The 15,557-nt window shown below is 40.7% G+C and overlaps 2 protein-coding genes across 5 annotated transcripts in view; one reads left to right on the top strand and one right to left on the bottom strand.

The window, feature by feature from the left end:
* Nucleotides 1-650: 650 nt before the first annotated feature.
* On the bottom strand, nucleotides 651-7,480 carry rtbdn (retbindin). Its single transcript, XM_088317415.1, has 6 exons — nucleotides 7,312-7,480; nucleotides 5,215-5,376; nucleotides 5,020-5,119; nucleotides 4,456-4,584; nucleotides 4,130-4,226; nucleotides 651-1,699 (listed from the first exon to the last, which is right to left on the bottom strand). Exons 1-6 carry the CDS (start codon nucleotides 7,475-7,477, stop codon nucleotides 1,346-1,348), a joined length of 1,008 nt encoding a protein of 335 aa, XP_088173541.1. The 5' UTR covers nucleotides 7,478-7,480; the 3' UTR covers nucleotides 651-1,345.
* Nucleotides 7,481-14,872: 7,392 nt separating this feature from the next.
* LOC148322783 (microtubule-associated serine/threonine-protein kinase 1-like) overlaps nucleotides 14,873-15,557 on the top strand; it is a 34,834-nt gene continuing 34,149 nt past the window's right edge. For all 4 annotated transcript variants that reach the window (XM_088316772.1, XM_088316774.1, XM_088316771.1 and 1 more), the window contains exon 1: nucleotides 14,873-15,533. In XM_088316772.1, coding sequence (XP_088172898.1) covers nucleotides 15,495-15,533 — 39 coding nt within the window. In that variant the 5' untranslated portion in view covers nucleotides 14,873-15,494. The remainder of the gene's footprint in view (nucleotides 15,534-15,557) is intronic.

Below are 15,557 nucleotides of genomic sequence, written 5' to 3'. Positions count from 1 at the left end.
TTTTCTATTTAACTAAATTGCCTAACTACCGAGCTCTGATTTTTGTTAGTTTCGCATTTGATATGCTCCTATTGGCCCACTTTTCCTTGCAAAAGTCTTTCAATCCCATTAGATCGTGAATGAATCGCTGTGTCCCATCCCTCTTTAGGCCACTCCACAGTTGTGCCATTTGAATTCAGGTCAGAGCTGCTCAGGCTTCCAAATTCAGTCCTCCACTCGCAAAGAAGCCAATCTTTTCATGTCCGCTTTGGGTTATTCTGCTGCTGCTGAAAAACAAAATTGCTCTTCATTTTCAGCCAAGCCAAATTTGACCTAACAGAGGCTGCTCTGAATTTTCAACTCTAATGCCACAAGACGAGATTACGTTTCAAAGAAAAAATAGCAGCCGGTTAGTGTCCATTGCAGAACATTTCGATTAAGCGCATGCATGTTCTGACAAGGCATGCACAAAATGTGCTTATTTATCATGAACAGAAAATGATACTGCACAGCTGCCATAGATGATGCAGCTGAATTTATCCCAGCTGATGTCATGTTATTTTTTCCTGTCAAAATGCTTCAAATAGTTCCCATTTATTTTCCATGAGGGATGCATCGCGTGTATTTCCACAATTAAACCTAAATTTAAAATTGCAAGTATGTACTGCAGGTTGCCTTTTACAAAGTTTTCTTTATTGAGAAAAATGACACGACACTCATTTAAGGGAACTCACTTAAAAAAAAAACCTTTACATCTATTACCTCAAATTGGAGCTATATATTGTAATCTCTATTGAAACATTTACAGGACATTGAAGACCAAGCTACCAGAATAAAATCCCATCATCGTCTCTGCGGATTTAGTCTATAATCGCTGAGCATATTTGAATTCTGAATATTAAACCTACCTCCTGGTACTAAGCATATCTTTCCAGTGTCATTATCATAGCACACCCTTTCCCTTCCAATCACTTACATTCATGAGAAACCTTCCTTGCTGTGAACCTTTTCTCTTTAAAACACTTTATGACAAGCACACAGCACAATATGTTATGTAAGAAGTATGTTGACATTATTACTGTCACTGAACGTCCTATTATGATACTCTGTGCATAAAAAAAAACAAAAAAAACCCGTCCAATTTCTGAGCCGCACAAATCAAATAAAGCGTTGCCTTGTAAGCCGGAGATAAAACATCCGCGCAGTTAATATTTTATTAGCATTCATGAAATGTCTCGTCATGCTTGAAATATGATAATGACAGCTGGGAAACTTAAGTGAAAGGAGTGAGGTCCAAACTCCATTTGAAACACGTTGTATAATAAGAGCTAGAATGATCCGTAATACATTTACTGAACTCTATTTTCTACAGGCCACTTCCGCTTCCCTCGCCGTCGTCCACTATGACCGAACGTTTGCGCAGGACAGAATTCCCCTTCCTGCCGCTCCTCGTCTGCGGGGGCAGCTTGGTGTGGCAGGGTGACATGTACGGAGGCAGCCCAGTTTTGGTGGTATCAAGCTCCTCCGGGTCGTCCTGGTGGGCCCGCAGTGCCGAGATCACATCCTTGTCGGAGGCACTCAGGGTCAGGCAGCCACACGGGCGACCGCCGCCAGGACTGCCATTCGCGCCAGCAGCTCCGACCTCCTCAGATGCATCTTCGACAGTCATGAAGGCGTCACCCCACAGGCTTTCACACAGATCTCTGCCATGTTGATACATCTGAGCACGACAACAGAAAAGAAAAAAAAAAGTGGACATGTAATAGCTGCTATGGAGAATTGACTGATGAGTTTACTTTGTTTCATGAACAAGCTCATAACTCCTTTTATTTATGAATCAGTTCAAGTTTCCTCATTTAAATTAATTGGAATACTACAATCAGGTGGTTCTCAAACTTTTTAAACCAAGTGCCACCCACTAAAAGTCTTGGCTTTTAAAGTACCACCATAATGACCGATAGTAAAATACACTTGCATAATAGTCGCCAAGGTTATTATTGTTAATGAAATCTAAGGGAACAGGTTCACGCACACAAATCAGGTGTGTCGCAACAAGGGGAGAAGGAAAACAGGCAGGAGACCCGCACTCAAGGTACAGGATGGACTACAGAAGACTTTTAAAAACATTTAAAGCAAGTACGTTTCTAAAATTGCTACAGTAAGAAAAAAATATATAAAAATGTTTAAAAGACCTTAATCAAAGGAATGTGAAAAAACAAAAGATTTTCCACTCTCTGGGCTGAGTTCACTTCTGTTGGTACCTTATTCTATTTGCGGGGAGCATAAGAGATAAATGCTGCTTCACCTTGTTTGCTGTGAACTCTGGACTCAACTCATTGACCCAGGTTGGCAGACCTTCGAGCCCCGGTTAGGTTTACATTCAATTAAAATTCCACCAAATCCTTTATTGGCATCATTGATCGAACATGATCATGGAACAGTGATTCCTGTTCCTGATCTTCCGAGACCTTAATTGAAAAAATAAATTCTTCTTAAACCTTTGTCAAGGTGGAATCACAGGTTTGACTGTCAAAAAGTCTGCACTCTCACTGGGAGTAGTAAACAAATTAGTGACACCCCCACACACACACACACTAGCTAAGTTTGTGTGCATTTTAGCTGCTGTTCTCCGGGGACTTCTAAATAACCAGCAGTTAAGATGTCTTGCCAAGCCACATCGTGTACTGCAGCCCATTTACTCCCCTTTAAGTCTCCAATGTATAATTTTCCATCACTTGCCAAAATCTTAATTTGTGTACCTCGCTTATTCTAGCCATTTCCCTACAGCACAATTGCACCTCAACGTCTGCTTCCCCTCATCTGTTGCGGGGGATTAAGACAGAGGCACAAAAGGTGTTCTGAGGGGGAAAAGCTATAATATAATCATCATGTTTGAAGGACAAAGAGGATGTCAGCTTATTTACTGTGTAACATGCCTGACACACATGCACACAAAATACCGTGCCCTTCCCTAGGCTCACATCGTTTGCTGCCAAAGCTTATTCAGTACAAGCAGAAATTTTCCCGAGGCTGTAGCCTGTCCTTGACATCTTTTGCTTATTCAATTCTGCCCTTCTCCATCCCAAATCTTACACTGCGAATTGTGTGAGTACAGGAGAAGAAAAATGCATGACAAAAAGGTCAGTTATTTGCAATTCTGGAGCTTTTTTTTTCCATTTTTTTTTTTAAATGGGAAGTCAACCCCCATATTTTTTTTACAAGAATATGTTCTATACAGGCCCACGAGAAGAAACATGGCAATCTGATTAATATTGTGTTTATGTAATATGTGTTAAGCATTAAAACCCACCCATTTTTTGTCCATCTCCGGGAGCAGCCATTTTTCCACTTCTGTCGACTGAAAATTACATCACAGTTGCTCCGGGTTCAGCTAATGACCAGTCATGGCTCGGCTTCAGAACAAAAGTGAGCCATGATTGGTCGTTACCTGAGCCCTGAGCCACTGAGATTTCCATGTCAACAGAAGTGACGGCATGGCTGCCCTCTGTGATGGCTAAAAAAAAAAAGAAGAGTGATTTTGCTGCTTAACTCGTATTCCACTAACACAATATTAATCAGAATGCCATGTTTAGACAAGTGAAGGTGCATAGAAGGTTTTTTTTCAAACATTTTTTGTGGGGTTGACTTCTCCTTTAATTACATACAAAAATATGTCAAGCACGTATACTGTCACTATTGGTATCCATTAGAACTGCTGTATTAATACAAGATACAATGAACTACTACAGTTAAAACGACAACCATGTGTCTCTCACATGATGTGCGTTATCATCTTTGCGGAGGCATAATTATGATACAGCACTTGTACTGCAGCTCATTGGTTACGTGCAAGTGGCCAATCTTTATGAAACTGCTTTACATTTTTTTTATCAAGTGCAGCTGTGAGTGTATTAGGTAGACCATAAAATATTCAAGCTCTAAGCCAAACAGTCCTTGGTACAGTATGTGGAAATTACTCTTGGGGCCTTATTTACAATTTGGAGTGTATTTTTTAATATTAGTTAGAACCTGAAAATGGCGTATTTTGTCACGTGTAACCTCATTTCTACAACATACACTCAAATGTTTGGTGGCACCATGTAAATCCCGACACACATGGAAAAGCACATGCCCGAACACGCTGGCATACCTGCTGATACTGAACACAGGTTCCGGTGCAGTTGTGTCCTCTTGGGTCTGTGGCCCAATTACGAGCACATGTTAGGTCAGTTCTGCAGGCATCAAACCTGCAGAAAGAAATGCGTACAATAATTCACATCCATACTGTTGCTTGTCACAAAAAATATATTATATATTATTAATAAATTATTAATATCTCAATATAAACCAAATTTCATTTTACGGCTTCTGATTATTGATACTTTTTGGTACACATCTTGTTAATCTCCAGGCTTGAGCCAAGACAAGCACTCATTTCGCTTTTGGTGCGCTTAACGACATGCTTGGCCGTCTCACCAATCCCGGCACAAGCTGTGGCAGAGAGGCACGGCCTGGATGTAAGAGCGGCGATGCGGGTGAGGCCAGCGGGCAGCATCTGGCGAGCAGCGGTAGAAACATGACACACGCTTCAGGAAGCCTTCACACCTAAGCAGAAAGAGGCAACGCTCACAATCAGGAACACTCATCTATATTTAACAGCCTATTTTCCACGAAACGGGTTTCATTTCTTCTCAACAGTCAGTTCTCTTCATTTCATAGCATACGTATACTTAAAATGTTAGATTCAACATTTTTTTGTCCAAGCCAATTTCAGCTTTAATGTGCTGCATTTTTTTTTTTTTCATTTGTCCTCCAAATGCCAGAAACCTGGCCTTGGATGGTGTCAGCATTTTCCCAACCAACCATTCAGAGGTTGCTTGCTCAAACAAAACTTGTCACAGACAATTAGCAAAATACATCAGTAGAAATGTGCACAAATTAATACATTTAATAATCATCTTATCAAGTAAGAATGATGTGTTTTATTCAGCTTGTAATCTTATTAAATAAATATGCACTTGATTAAAGTTAGAGGCTTACGCAGGACTCAGCGGCCCACACTTGTCCCAGGGTTCATTCTGATTGCTGGCAAAGTTAGAATGGGAGATGTCGTGGATGTCTTCCTGAGTGCAGCAACTATCTGTCAAACAGAGGTCACACACCCATCAGTCAGTCAAGGTGCCATTGGAGTCTCACTTGCAGTGCTTCGAATGAGCCAAACAGGCAGTCACTCACTGTCTGCGTAGAGCGTACACTCCCTCAGGTGAGGCTCCGGGCTCGGTGTGGCCTTGTGCTTGCCATCTTGAAGACACACCCCCTCTGAGCTGATTCCAGCAATCAGCACAGTTGTCCAATATGCGCATATCAACAGAAGAGCTCGCAAGAGGACCCTCATGTCTATAACCGCCAGGAGTGAATTAGAGAGTAACTCGTGTAATCATACTCAATTGTATGTGTGTGTGTATATATATATATATATATATATGTATATTTATTTATTTATTTTTATTATATATTTTTCTACTTCTACCATTTTTTCACAAGCTTGTAACAGAAATTTACGTTAATAATATTTGGAATAAATGTTAAATTAATTAATTAATCAAATCTAAACTATATTTAGAATCCCAAATTGTTCGAATAATTTTCTTTGATCCTTGGTTCAAATAATTCTTCTCCTGAAAAATACAACTGTTGAACAAAATGACTATAACCGACTCAGTTTTTGTTCTCATTTTCTTCCCATAGAAACAATTCTCAAAACTTCTCTCCTATAGCTTTAGTTCTTCCCACACGAGCATCACACTCCAGCAGCATTGATTTGGGAGGCCCTGTGGAAGGAACTTGAGCAGGGCATTTGGCTCGGAGTTATACGCCAAAGATGTACAACTGATATGGTATTTGAATTTGGCTTTGCAAAGTTCACAAATGACTTCAGATTTCTCTCAACGAGCAAGTAAAACTGAAAGTAAACCTATTGTCTGTGTTTGACCATCTTGGCGCCAGTGACTCGTCTCTCAGTTGGATGTACACGTGAGCAGCGGTTATAGGCCGCCACAGAAAGTAAATAAAATTGAGTTAACTGAGTTAATTTTTGTTTTTATGCTTTAAAGAAATTAAATTAATAGCAAAGTTAGTTTGCTAATTACCGTAGCATCTATGATCTATAACATAATACATAAAATAATATAATAATATAGAATGACATCAATTACAACAATAACATTTTTCTTTCGCAATATGTTCAATTAAATTACATGCATGGTGTGAATGCACATTTTAATGTTTAAATATAAAATGCTTAATTCTTTTTTTGTTTATGTCTTTGCATTGTTTCAATATAAACCTAAATTTCAAGCAACAAAATCAACAACCCGAGGCGTATTTCGAAAAGTGTGTTTTAATAAGTTTAAATGTGTTTTAAAGCGTCTGGGAGAGGTATCACTACGACAAAACTGTTTTTCTACGGTCTGTCTGTATTCCAAATGTTCATCCTTTGTGTTTAAGTTTGGTAAATATCCCCCTGAGATAAACAGGGGCCCACTACAATGAGCACTTTAATGCATTTTATTCTCTCTCACTTGCCAAACACTCAAACAATTGTGTCATTAATTTCTCTACAAGGTGTCCCTTGTAAGAGTGTCGGAGACGTCCAGCCGGCTGTGCGCCCTCCATGTGGTGACCTAGTAGCAGGGTGAGCCTAATTAGGTGGGACTGAGACACCGTGATCAGATGGATGACATGCGTAGTTGTGTAATCTGACAAGCTGCTGCTCCCATGTGTAGGCCGCAGAACTCAAATTAAAAAAAGTTAGATGGCAGCAATGGCCTCAGGACAGGTTCTGACCCACCGAGATTTACAGTTAAAAAGCTGTAAATACAGTACAATCAATTTGTATATTTTTGAATGGAAGAATATAAAATCACGTGGTTGTCAGATAGCTACAAAATTATTTGGGGAAACTTCTTTTTTTTTCTTTGTTGAATCAATTAATAATGACTAAATTAACGATAATGCTGCTAATTAATGACACTGCTATTTGGACAATGGCATCAATTATAATTATATCCAAATATAAAGAAAAATCTTGAAAAAATAGGCCAAAAATCTCAAAACTTTTTGAAATATAAAAATCTCTTTCCCCCTCATGATAAATCAGAAACATAATCCGACAGGAACACAACATACAATTTAAATTGAATTTTCGACATCTTTTAAAGAGACTTCATTGTGTTTCTTTCTCTTGTAAGAAACCGAAAGCATCACATGATCTTTGTTGTTGTGAGAGCAACAAGTACTTCCTAAAATTTTAAATGACTTAGATATGTTTACCTGTTTTTTTGTTGGAATATTTGTCCCACTGGATAAGATCCGGAATTTTCTTCTGGAATAAACAGCTTTTTCTGAGAAAGATGCTCGAATCACTTGCTCCTGAGCTGGCTGCGGCTGTGTGCGGCTCGTTTATGTCTGGTTTATATGAAGGACATTTCACTCCCATCCGTTCGGCAATCTACTCCCCCCCACCATTCTGTCTGCCTCTCTCTCGCTCTCTCTCTCTCTCCCTCCCACTAGTGCACAAGTAGCAGAGAAAAGATTGGGCTGCCTCCCCGTTAATCTCCCAATGAAGACGTTTACCAAATCCCCCTGTTGACAGTCTTATTTCAGCACCACTTCATCCGAGCAACGACTGAAACAATGCAATTAGATTTGTCAAATTGATTTCAAGACCAAAAAAAGAATCCCATGGGGATCATTCGCAAGTGGTGCTGAGTCACACCGGTTTTCAATTCCTTCTGTCCACACGCCCATAAACACTGAGGTCATGGCTTTTTTTCACATAACAATGTTAGTGGAGGTATATGAGATTTAATACTGGATGTTCAGAGCACAAATCTCTGTTGAACTCAACCAAGTGACCCCGCCGTCAGGATGCGACACGTTGCAAAAGCCTTCCGGCAAGTACTAGACTTCACTTAAACCTATAAACAGGATGGGTTTATTTTTACCACCTGAGCCCGAATACAGAGCCGCATGCCTCATGATGCACATGGGCGATCAGCAAAGCTGTAACCGTGCCAACAATGCAATGCCGTCTAAAAGTGTAATCCCCCAAAAGATACGTGCTTATCCTTTCTTTTTTTTGAGAACGCGCAATTCAAACATTCCCTTTCGAGAGACGGCAAATGTGGATGACGAGCAATGTGTGGATGTGTGTGTCTTTCCACTGCTTGTTTGTATTAATGCTTGTGGGTTTTAATCTCACCTCCACTTGGACCCGGTGTGCTATGGTAATCCTGGTGCAGCTCTCTTTCCTGCAGTGCCCTCCTAAGGCTTTTGGCCACAGAGGAGCAGATGGAGAGCATCTTGTGGCCTAAATACGCCGCCTAAAACCAAAGATTGGGAAAGGGGAGAAATGCCTTGGACTTGATTGATTAAAGCAAGACAACAGAAGGGGAAAAAAAGAACTCAGCAAAAGAAGCCAAGAAAGGAGCACATTTCCAGAAATGTTTGGAGAAATATAGAAAGATTTAGTTTCACAATATTGCAAATATACCGCAAATGACTGACAAATTGAAATTACGGATTAAAAAATGTGTGCGGTGTTTTGTTTGTTGCCTCAGGTGTTAGAGTGGTGGACTCCCAAACCGAAGGTGGTAGGTTCGATTCTCTACCCTTGTGACCGTAGTTGAAGTGCCCTTGAGCAAGATACTGGCCCGCTAGTTCAGCCATGGGCAAACTACGGCCCGGGGGCCACATCCGGCCCGCTAAACGTTTTTATCCGGCCCGCTGAACTTGAATATAAATGTAATGAATAAACCTTGTTTATGTTATATTTTCTAAATACTGTGGTGTGTCAAAGACCGATATTTTGTTTTGTTTGTTTGTTGTTTTGCTAATATGTTTCAATTCCCTGTCATAGCCTAACATAAAAATGATCAGTCCAATCCCATTGCATCCTAATGAGATTAGACAACAAAATGGTCTCAGGGGAGACGTGCTTTACAATTGATCTCATATAGTGGAAGAGCAGAATCGGAATAGAGGGATCACTTTGGCCCGGCAGACTGTTTCATAACTGCACAGGGTCAGCACAACAGAGGACTTTATTTCTGGGGGTGTGAGCAGAGGAGCGGGGGGGGGTGGACAAACAGTTCACCATCTGGTAATTAGAGGAGAAATAACGATATCCTTTGTGCAAGAGCTATTCAGGGAACTGAGAGAGGGAGGACAAAGCGGGCCACCATTGCTCCCTGTGTACCCTCACTGTCGTTCTCATTTAACAGACTTGGATCACAGCCTGTCTTGGAGCCTCCGGCCGGCCCTCAGCTGGCAAACATTGCCACCCATCTTTGTTGACTCGCTAAATGACAGACAATCATATCCAGCATTTGGAATGTCTCTGGTACGTTCCACTGACCTATTCGCCACAGTGGCATTTATCTGGAATTAGAAAAACGGTGCAAGAGGAGAACACATCCGGTAGTCTGTGACATTATTAAGAAGAATGAGAAACATGTCATTCCTAAATGAATTTCTTGTTATTCTACGGTATGTTTAATAAGAGTATGCTTTACTTTCTCAACTGGCTTTAATCGTAATTTTACAAATGTCTTTTTTCAGCAATGTTACAATGACTCCAAATTGTCCATCGGTGTGAATTGTTATCTGTCTTTATGTGCCCTCTAATTGACTGGCAAGAAAATCACTCTAGGGAGTCAAGTGGGATAGGCTCCAGTGCACCCACGACCCTAATTAGGACCTAATGAGCTGTATAGAATCCTAACCCTCATCCATCCATTTTCTGTTCCGGTTATCCTCACTAGGGGTGGGGTGACTTAGGGCCAGAGATGAGGTGGAACCAGAACTGTTTGGGGCTGACTTGACTTTGACTTGATTTATTACAAGATTCAACAAACACCAAATCTTAAAATCACACTGAGTAGAAAGGGGTAAACAGAGAGATGCTAAATGGTGTTAAAATTGTTTAAGGTCTCCTCCTAGTGGTCATTTTGGAGAATTGCATGCAAAGGACCGGCGGTATTTAAAAACAAGGTCTCTTAAATCAGTGTTACAGTCAGTCCAATTCATGACTTTTTGTTGGAGCAGATTTTGAATGTTTTTGCAACCATAGAATTGCATTTTAGGTTTAATAATTCTTTTTGGAAAGTCTTCCTCGGGTGTAGTCAATGAACAGAAGGATCAGAGTTTTCAACAACCTGAAATTTTTCATTTGAAACATGCTTTCCCTACAAGTGTTAAAGGGTCAGTCTCAACTTTGTGTCATCATGTCAGCAGCATCAAATTATGTCAGCAAAATTTCCGACCAGTAGACATTAAATTGAACTACATTATTTATAGAGCACTTAAAAAAATTGCATCTGAAACAAAACGCTGTACTGTGCATAAATAAATATCCCAAAATATTATTCATGTTGCTGTTCCACCAGTGGCCTGTTGGTGGTGCCAAAGTGTACGAAATACAGGACGTTGAGAGTCAAGTTTTTAGTAGATGAGAGGAAGGAACTTGAAGTCTCTCTGACCAGCATAAGGATGCTCGGCTGCTCAGATGCTGAAATTGAAATGGAAACAACCTACCCAATTTTCTGACATTTGTGGGAATTTTGCACGATTTAATGTAGATTAAGTTCCCTCTCCTCCTCCCATTAAAGGCCAATATAAATGATGAGACTTATTTTTAAATAAACTTAAGCATCTTTGAACAATATATCACTTGGCAGGCACTGTCAGATTTGTATTTGTATTATTGTATCGAGGGAAGATGGATGGCGAGAGAGCTTTCTGTTTGAAGTCAAGATGCATTGATCCCATCACTCGGCTTCTGAAATGTCATTTAAAAGAGGTCAGTGCAGGCCAGGTAAGTAATATGCACGGAACATAAAGTCACAGCTGTGAATCACTTTGGTGATGTTGTTGTGTATTCTTGCAGGACTCTTTGCGTCATTGTAATAGGCTTAGTTGTGTGTACTGGTGTGTGTTTGAAGGTCTTTTCATCTACTGGTTGGTTCTTGCCAAGTCTGCTTTGAGGCGGCATCCAATTACCATTCATACAAAAGACTAAAACACTAGTACACACACACAGACGCACACAAACACACACACACAAGCCCCAGGCTCCCAAGCTCTTCTTCGCTCAGAACATTTTGGCCTTTGTTCTCTGTGTCTCTTTATTGACTGTTTTCTCCCCCTGCAGCTTTTCGCATTGAAAAAAAATTAATAATACAACAAAAGCTGTGTCATATTTTGTCTCCTCTCCACTGTTTGTCAATCCGTTTCTTCACAAATCGACTGATGCCATTCATAGGCGGCAACAAAATGCCTTCTTGCTTGAGAGGCGCTGCTTATAAACGCTAACTGTAAAAAACAAAGAAGCTCTGCAGTCTTCATTTAAAGATCTGCAGATATTATTTGGAATAAATTGATCTGCATTCAAATTCAACTATTAACAGAAAAAAAACACGTGAATTTTGAGGCCAGTAAAACAATTTGGTTTGTTCCACAGGGTGAGCAAGACGTTTTTATTGACTGGATTGTAAGTAAATTGATTTCTAATGCAGTACAAACCGTTGTTGTGCTAATGCATAAATTGTGCATTCCGATGTTTAGTGTAAAGACCTTTAATTATTCTGTCTTTTAAACTACCACCACTGCCCTAAAGTACATAGGAACAAATACATTTTTGGATGAACAATTACTGTCAAAGAAATTGGATAATTTCCCATGTTAATCCCACCTTTACCCTCAAACACTCTGGTGTGTATCAGTGAGTGTGTCAATCTGTTTGTGTGCCTTTGCGTTTTTGTGCTCTGGTACAGCAATCCTCTTATGGCGTCCCTTCTCCGTGCAGGCATGCTGACGGGCAAGCAGGCTGTCATGAGGATTTAAGGACATCCTGCTGCGGGCGGCCTGCCAGCTGCCAGTAGAGGGAGTCTTCTACTGATTCTGAACGAGATTTCACTCCGTGGTGTGGCGTCCCAATCACAGACAGAGAGGGATTGGAGCAATACATAAACTGTGCACTCAGGAAATGATTACTTTGACGGACTCCTAGTGAAACTGTGAGGTCAAATGTCGATACGAACTCCCTTAATGAATGACGCTGCATGTTTTCTTTTCATATACTCTGCAGTATTATAAAATAAATATTTAAATAGATTTTAGATCGTTTTCCAGGATCAAAGAAAGCTATTTGAACAGTCTTTGACTTAAAATACACTTCATATTTGGTGATTTTTTCCATTAACATTTTTTTTACAATATATTATTCAAGTAAATACCTGTTAAAAGCTTCACTAAAAAATAGTAGTAGAAAAAATCTGATTAATCGCAATTAATTACGTATTTTTTGCAATTAATTAGTTAAAAAAATGAATTGCTTGACAGCACTTACACACTATCCGGTTGTAATACAATCACCAACCGCTAGGGGGTTTTAGAGGCTTGCCAATGAACGGGGGCAAACATACAGAATGCCTCCTGTAAAATGCAAATTTGTCATATTTAATTGGGATCTCATTGTGTTTGAGAATAAAATTTTAAAAAGGTCACATCACTCAGCACTCTACTCCTGCTCACCACGCGATGTAGAAAATAAAAGGATTGATCCAGACTGGATAAGGTTGAGGCAATGATTTAGAAAAAAACTATATATATATCACCAAAGCTGCGCAGTTGTCACTCGAAAACTCGAAAGGATTACCCAATCCTTACGTAAGCGGATATGACAGCATCATCATCTCCTCTGTGTTGAGAAGCTGCTTAACACAAGCAATTCATTCCACAACAAATATAATGAGGCCATTGTGAAACTCAATTAACTGCTTCCCTTTGGGCCCAACTTCCACCTGCACTTGGCTTTTTACGCCTCTGGTGCCACAGCACTAATCTGTAGCCTCATTTGTCCGCTATGTGTCCTCTGGAGTATAGCCCGAGAACGGGGTTTGTAGGTTTTGATGGAGCTCAGAGGAAAGGCAACAAGGTTGTGTGTAGCTACGAGGGGCGTCGATGGTTCTGTGAAGGTGAGTGCTTTGGGGTTTACACAGCTTGCCTTCAGGGTGCAAAACAAAGCCATAATGTCAACACAGAGACGGTCTGGCTTCTTCACTGCCAACCAAATGGCCCTCATAGCTCCATTTAATCTGACACACAACAGCCTGCTTACTGGCTCGTTTTCCTGCCTACATCTCTGAGCACATTCTGTCACTAATTCTGTCAAACTGAAGGTTCATTTACTCTTGGTCAAACCTTTCCCTATCTTTTTATGGAATCACTGCTGTTTTTTTTATTTAATCATTAATTTATTTGTACAGTACTGTGCAAAGGTCTTATACCACCACTCACTTGCTTTGTTGTTTGTAATAACTGGTTTCACAGCAATCATTTTCACCGTACAGTAGTACACAGGGAAGAGTCAGTATTAGAAATAACTCATCAGGTTCACTCTTTCTATGTGACATTCGTCAAAAAGTGGAGTAGACCCTAAACTGGTTCCTAATCTATTGTTGGCCACAGTCTTAGAATTTATCAACCATGCCTGTTTTTTTTTATAGTGAAAGGAAGCCTGAAGAACTGGAGAAAACACATGCAAGCATGAGGAGAACACAGATGTTCCCATTGAGATTTGAACCCAGACGTCTGTGAGGCAAATGTGCTAACCGCTATTTCATCAATTTTGCTGAAAATTTAAAAAAGCCAAACATTATCTGGCAGTACTGGTTACGTGCTATGTTTGGTTAACATTGTACAAAAAAGAAATTTAGAGGTCATTTAAAGCCTCACTAAATAAAGACTCCATGTGGCTGATCTGTTCATTTGCCTTCTGGAAGGGTCATGTGGGCCTGAAAAGCTGGTGACAATAAAATCTGTGTGAAAGACAGATTATGTAATAGCAATGACTTCCATCTGTTTTTTTTATTTTTTTTTAGTAGCTACAAAATAGACAATGTTGGGATATCTTGCTATTTCACTTACATCAACCTGTTATGATCTGCATTTTGGAATTTAGCTTATAATTAGTTTTGTATCATGATATGTCTTGTTTTCTTGTGTTCCATGTTCATGTCCAGTCTTAACTGTTCAGTTTTCACTTCCAACCAGTCCTTTGTTTCTACTCCCCCCTCCCCCCAATCAGTTTTGGATTCATTGTGTTTTTGATACTTTCCAATCTGTCAGGTAAAATATTTAATATACAGTACACTATCGGTGTGTACAGTGTGTACGTGTTGCTGTGTGGGGTAACTCTACCAATGCCCCCCCCCCCCACCTGTGGGAGGGGCCCATGTGTAAAATAGGGTGGGTAGTGTATGAAGGCAGAGACTTCTCCCGCTCCCAAGGTGGGCTCTTCTAAGCAGCTGTGCAGCCAGAAATTTCTCAGTGGGGTCAAGTGAAAATTTGTTCTTTACATTTGCACCTGCTATAAATTCATTGTGGTAAAATATCAAGGAGAATACTCAATCCATGTCACTGGTATATATAAAGTATAAAAAAAAAATCCCCTAGATGTGTGGTGGCCAAGACCTCCACGCATTGCCACCACGTAGCTCCGCCCCTGCTTCTGATGACGTCACATTTCTGGCCGTAAAGGACCCACAGCTGTTTCTATCTATCTATCGATCTCTCTCTATATATATCTATCTATCTATATATATCGATCTATCTATCTAGTGTCACTATCTATGGTGCTGAATGTTGCCCCTTGAATCAGTTTACACGCAGCCTAGTGTGAACCAAATGTGAACCAAAAACGTGGACTTGTGGTGACGCATCATTGTGCACGTTGCGTGAAGCTCCAATGATGTGAGGAAAGCGTGAGCCGTTAGCGTGGAGGAGGAGGGAGAATGGGGGAAAGAAGAGGAGGGGCGACAGGGAATCCCAGAAAGGAGTCACACAAATATCGCGTTGCTGCTGCTACGGCTGCTGCTTCAGCTTCTCCAGTTTTATTGAAAGTGAAGATGAACGATTGAAGGAGGGGGGGGAACTGTTTTCTCGAGAAGAGACGTTGGTGTCAGGTCGATCGAGGAGCTTCGGGATGAGTAAGCGAGTCTCGGCTGCAGTCCTTTCGCGGGACGTCAAATAGGCATTTGGGCGAACTGGGCTTTCGAAGTCGCAATTCTCGCGTGGAAAGAAGCTCGCGTTTCTTGTGGGTGCTGTTGTGACACAGCAGGACAAGTCAAAACCAGGTTTGCGCTCCTAATTTGGAGTCACAACTCCCTCCAGAAGCGCATTTAGACGGATAAACCTCTGGCTCGTTGTCAATGATGCTCGGACAACAACTGCCTGATTTTCAACTGTGAGATTTTGCTTGGTGTCTTGTTTTTAGTGACATAAATTTAGACCAGAGACAATGGAGCCGCTTGACATTTGTGTCATTACGTGTTCCTCCTCGACGTGACACCGGACCCCTCAGCTCAGGACTTTGCTGCTTGTGTTACGGTGCAAGCTCCAAACACCGAACAGAGCGAGCTGATTCTTTTATTGTCATTGCACTTGATGAAGACATGGATGACTCGGGCATAATACGACGTCGGAGGCTGCAGGTGAGATCATGCCGGACATCGCCT

The sequence above is a fragment of the Idiotropiscis lumnitzeri genome, chromosome 15, assembly GCF_059441095.1.
Source record: "Idiotropiscis lumnitzeri isolate Australia: NSW breed Sydney's pygmy pipehorse chromosome 15, RoL_Ilum_1.0, whole genome shotgun sequence".
In the NCBI taxonomy this organism is placed as follows: Eukaryota; Metazoa; Chordata; class Actinopteri; order Syngnathiformes; family Syngnathidae; genus Idiotropiscis; species Idiotropiscis lumnitzeri.
The sequence above is the reverse complement of the archived record's forward strand: the minus strand, read 5'-3'. Positions and strand labels throughout refer to the sequence as shown.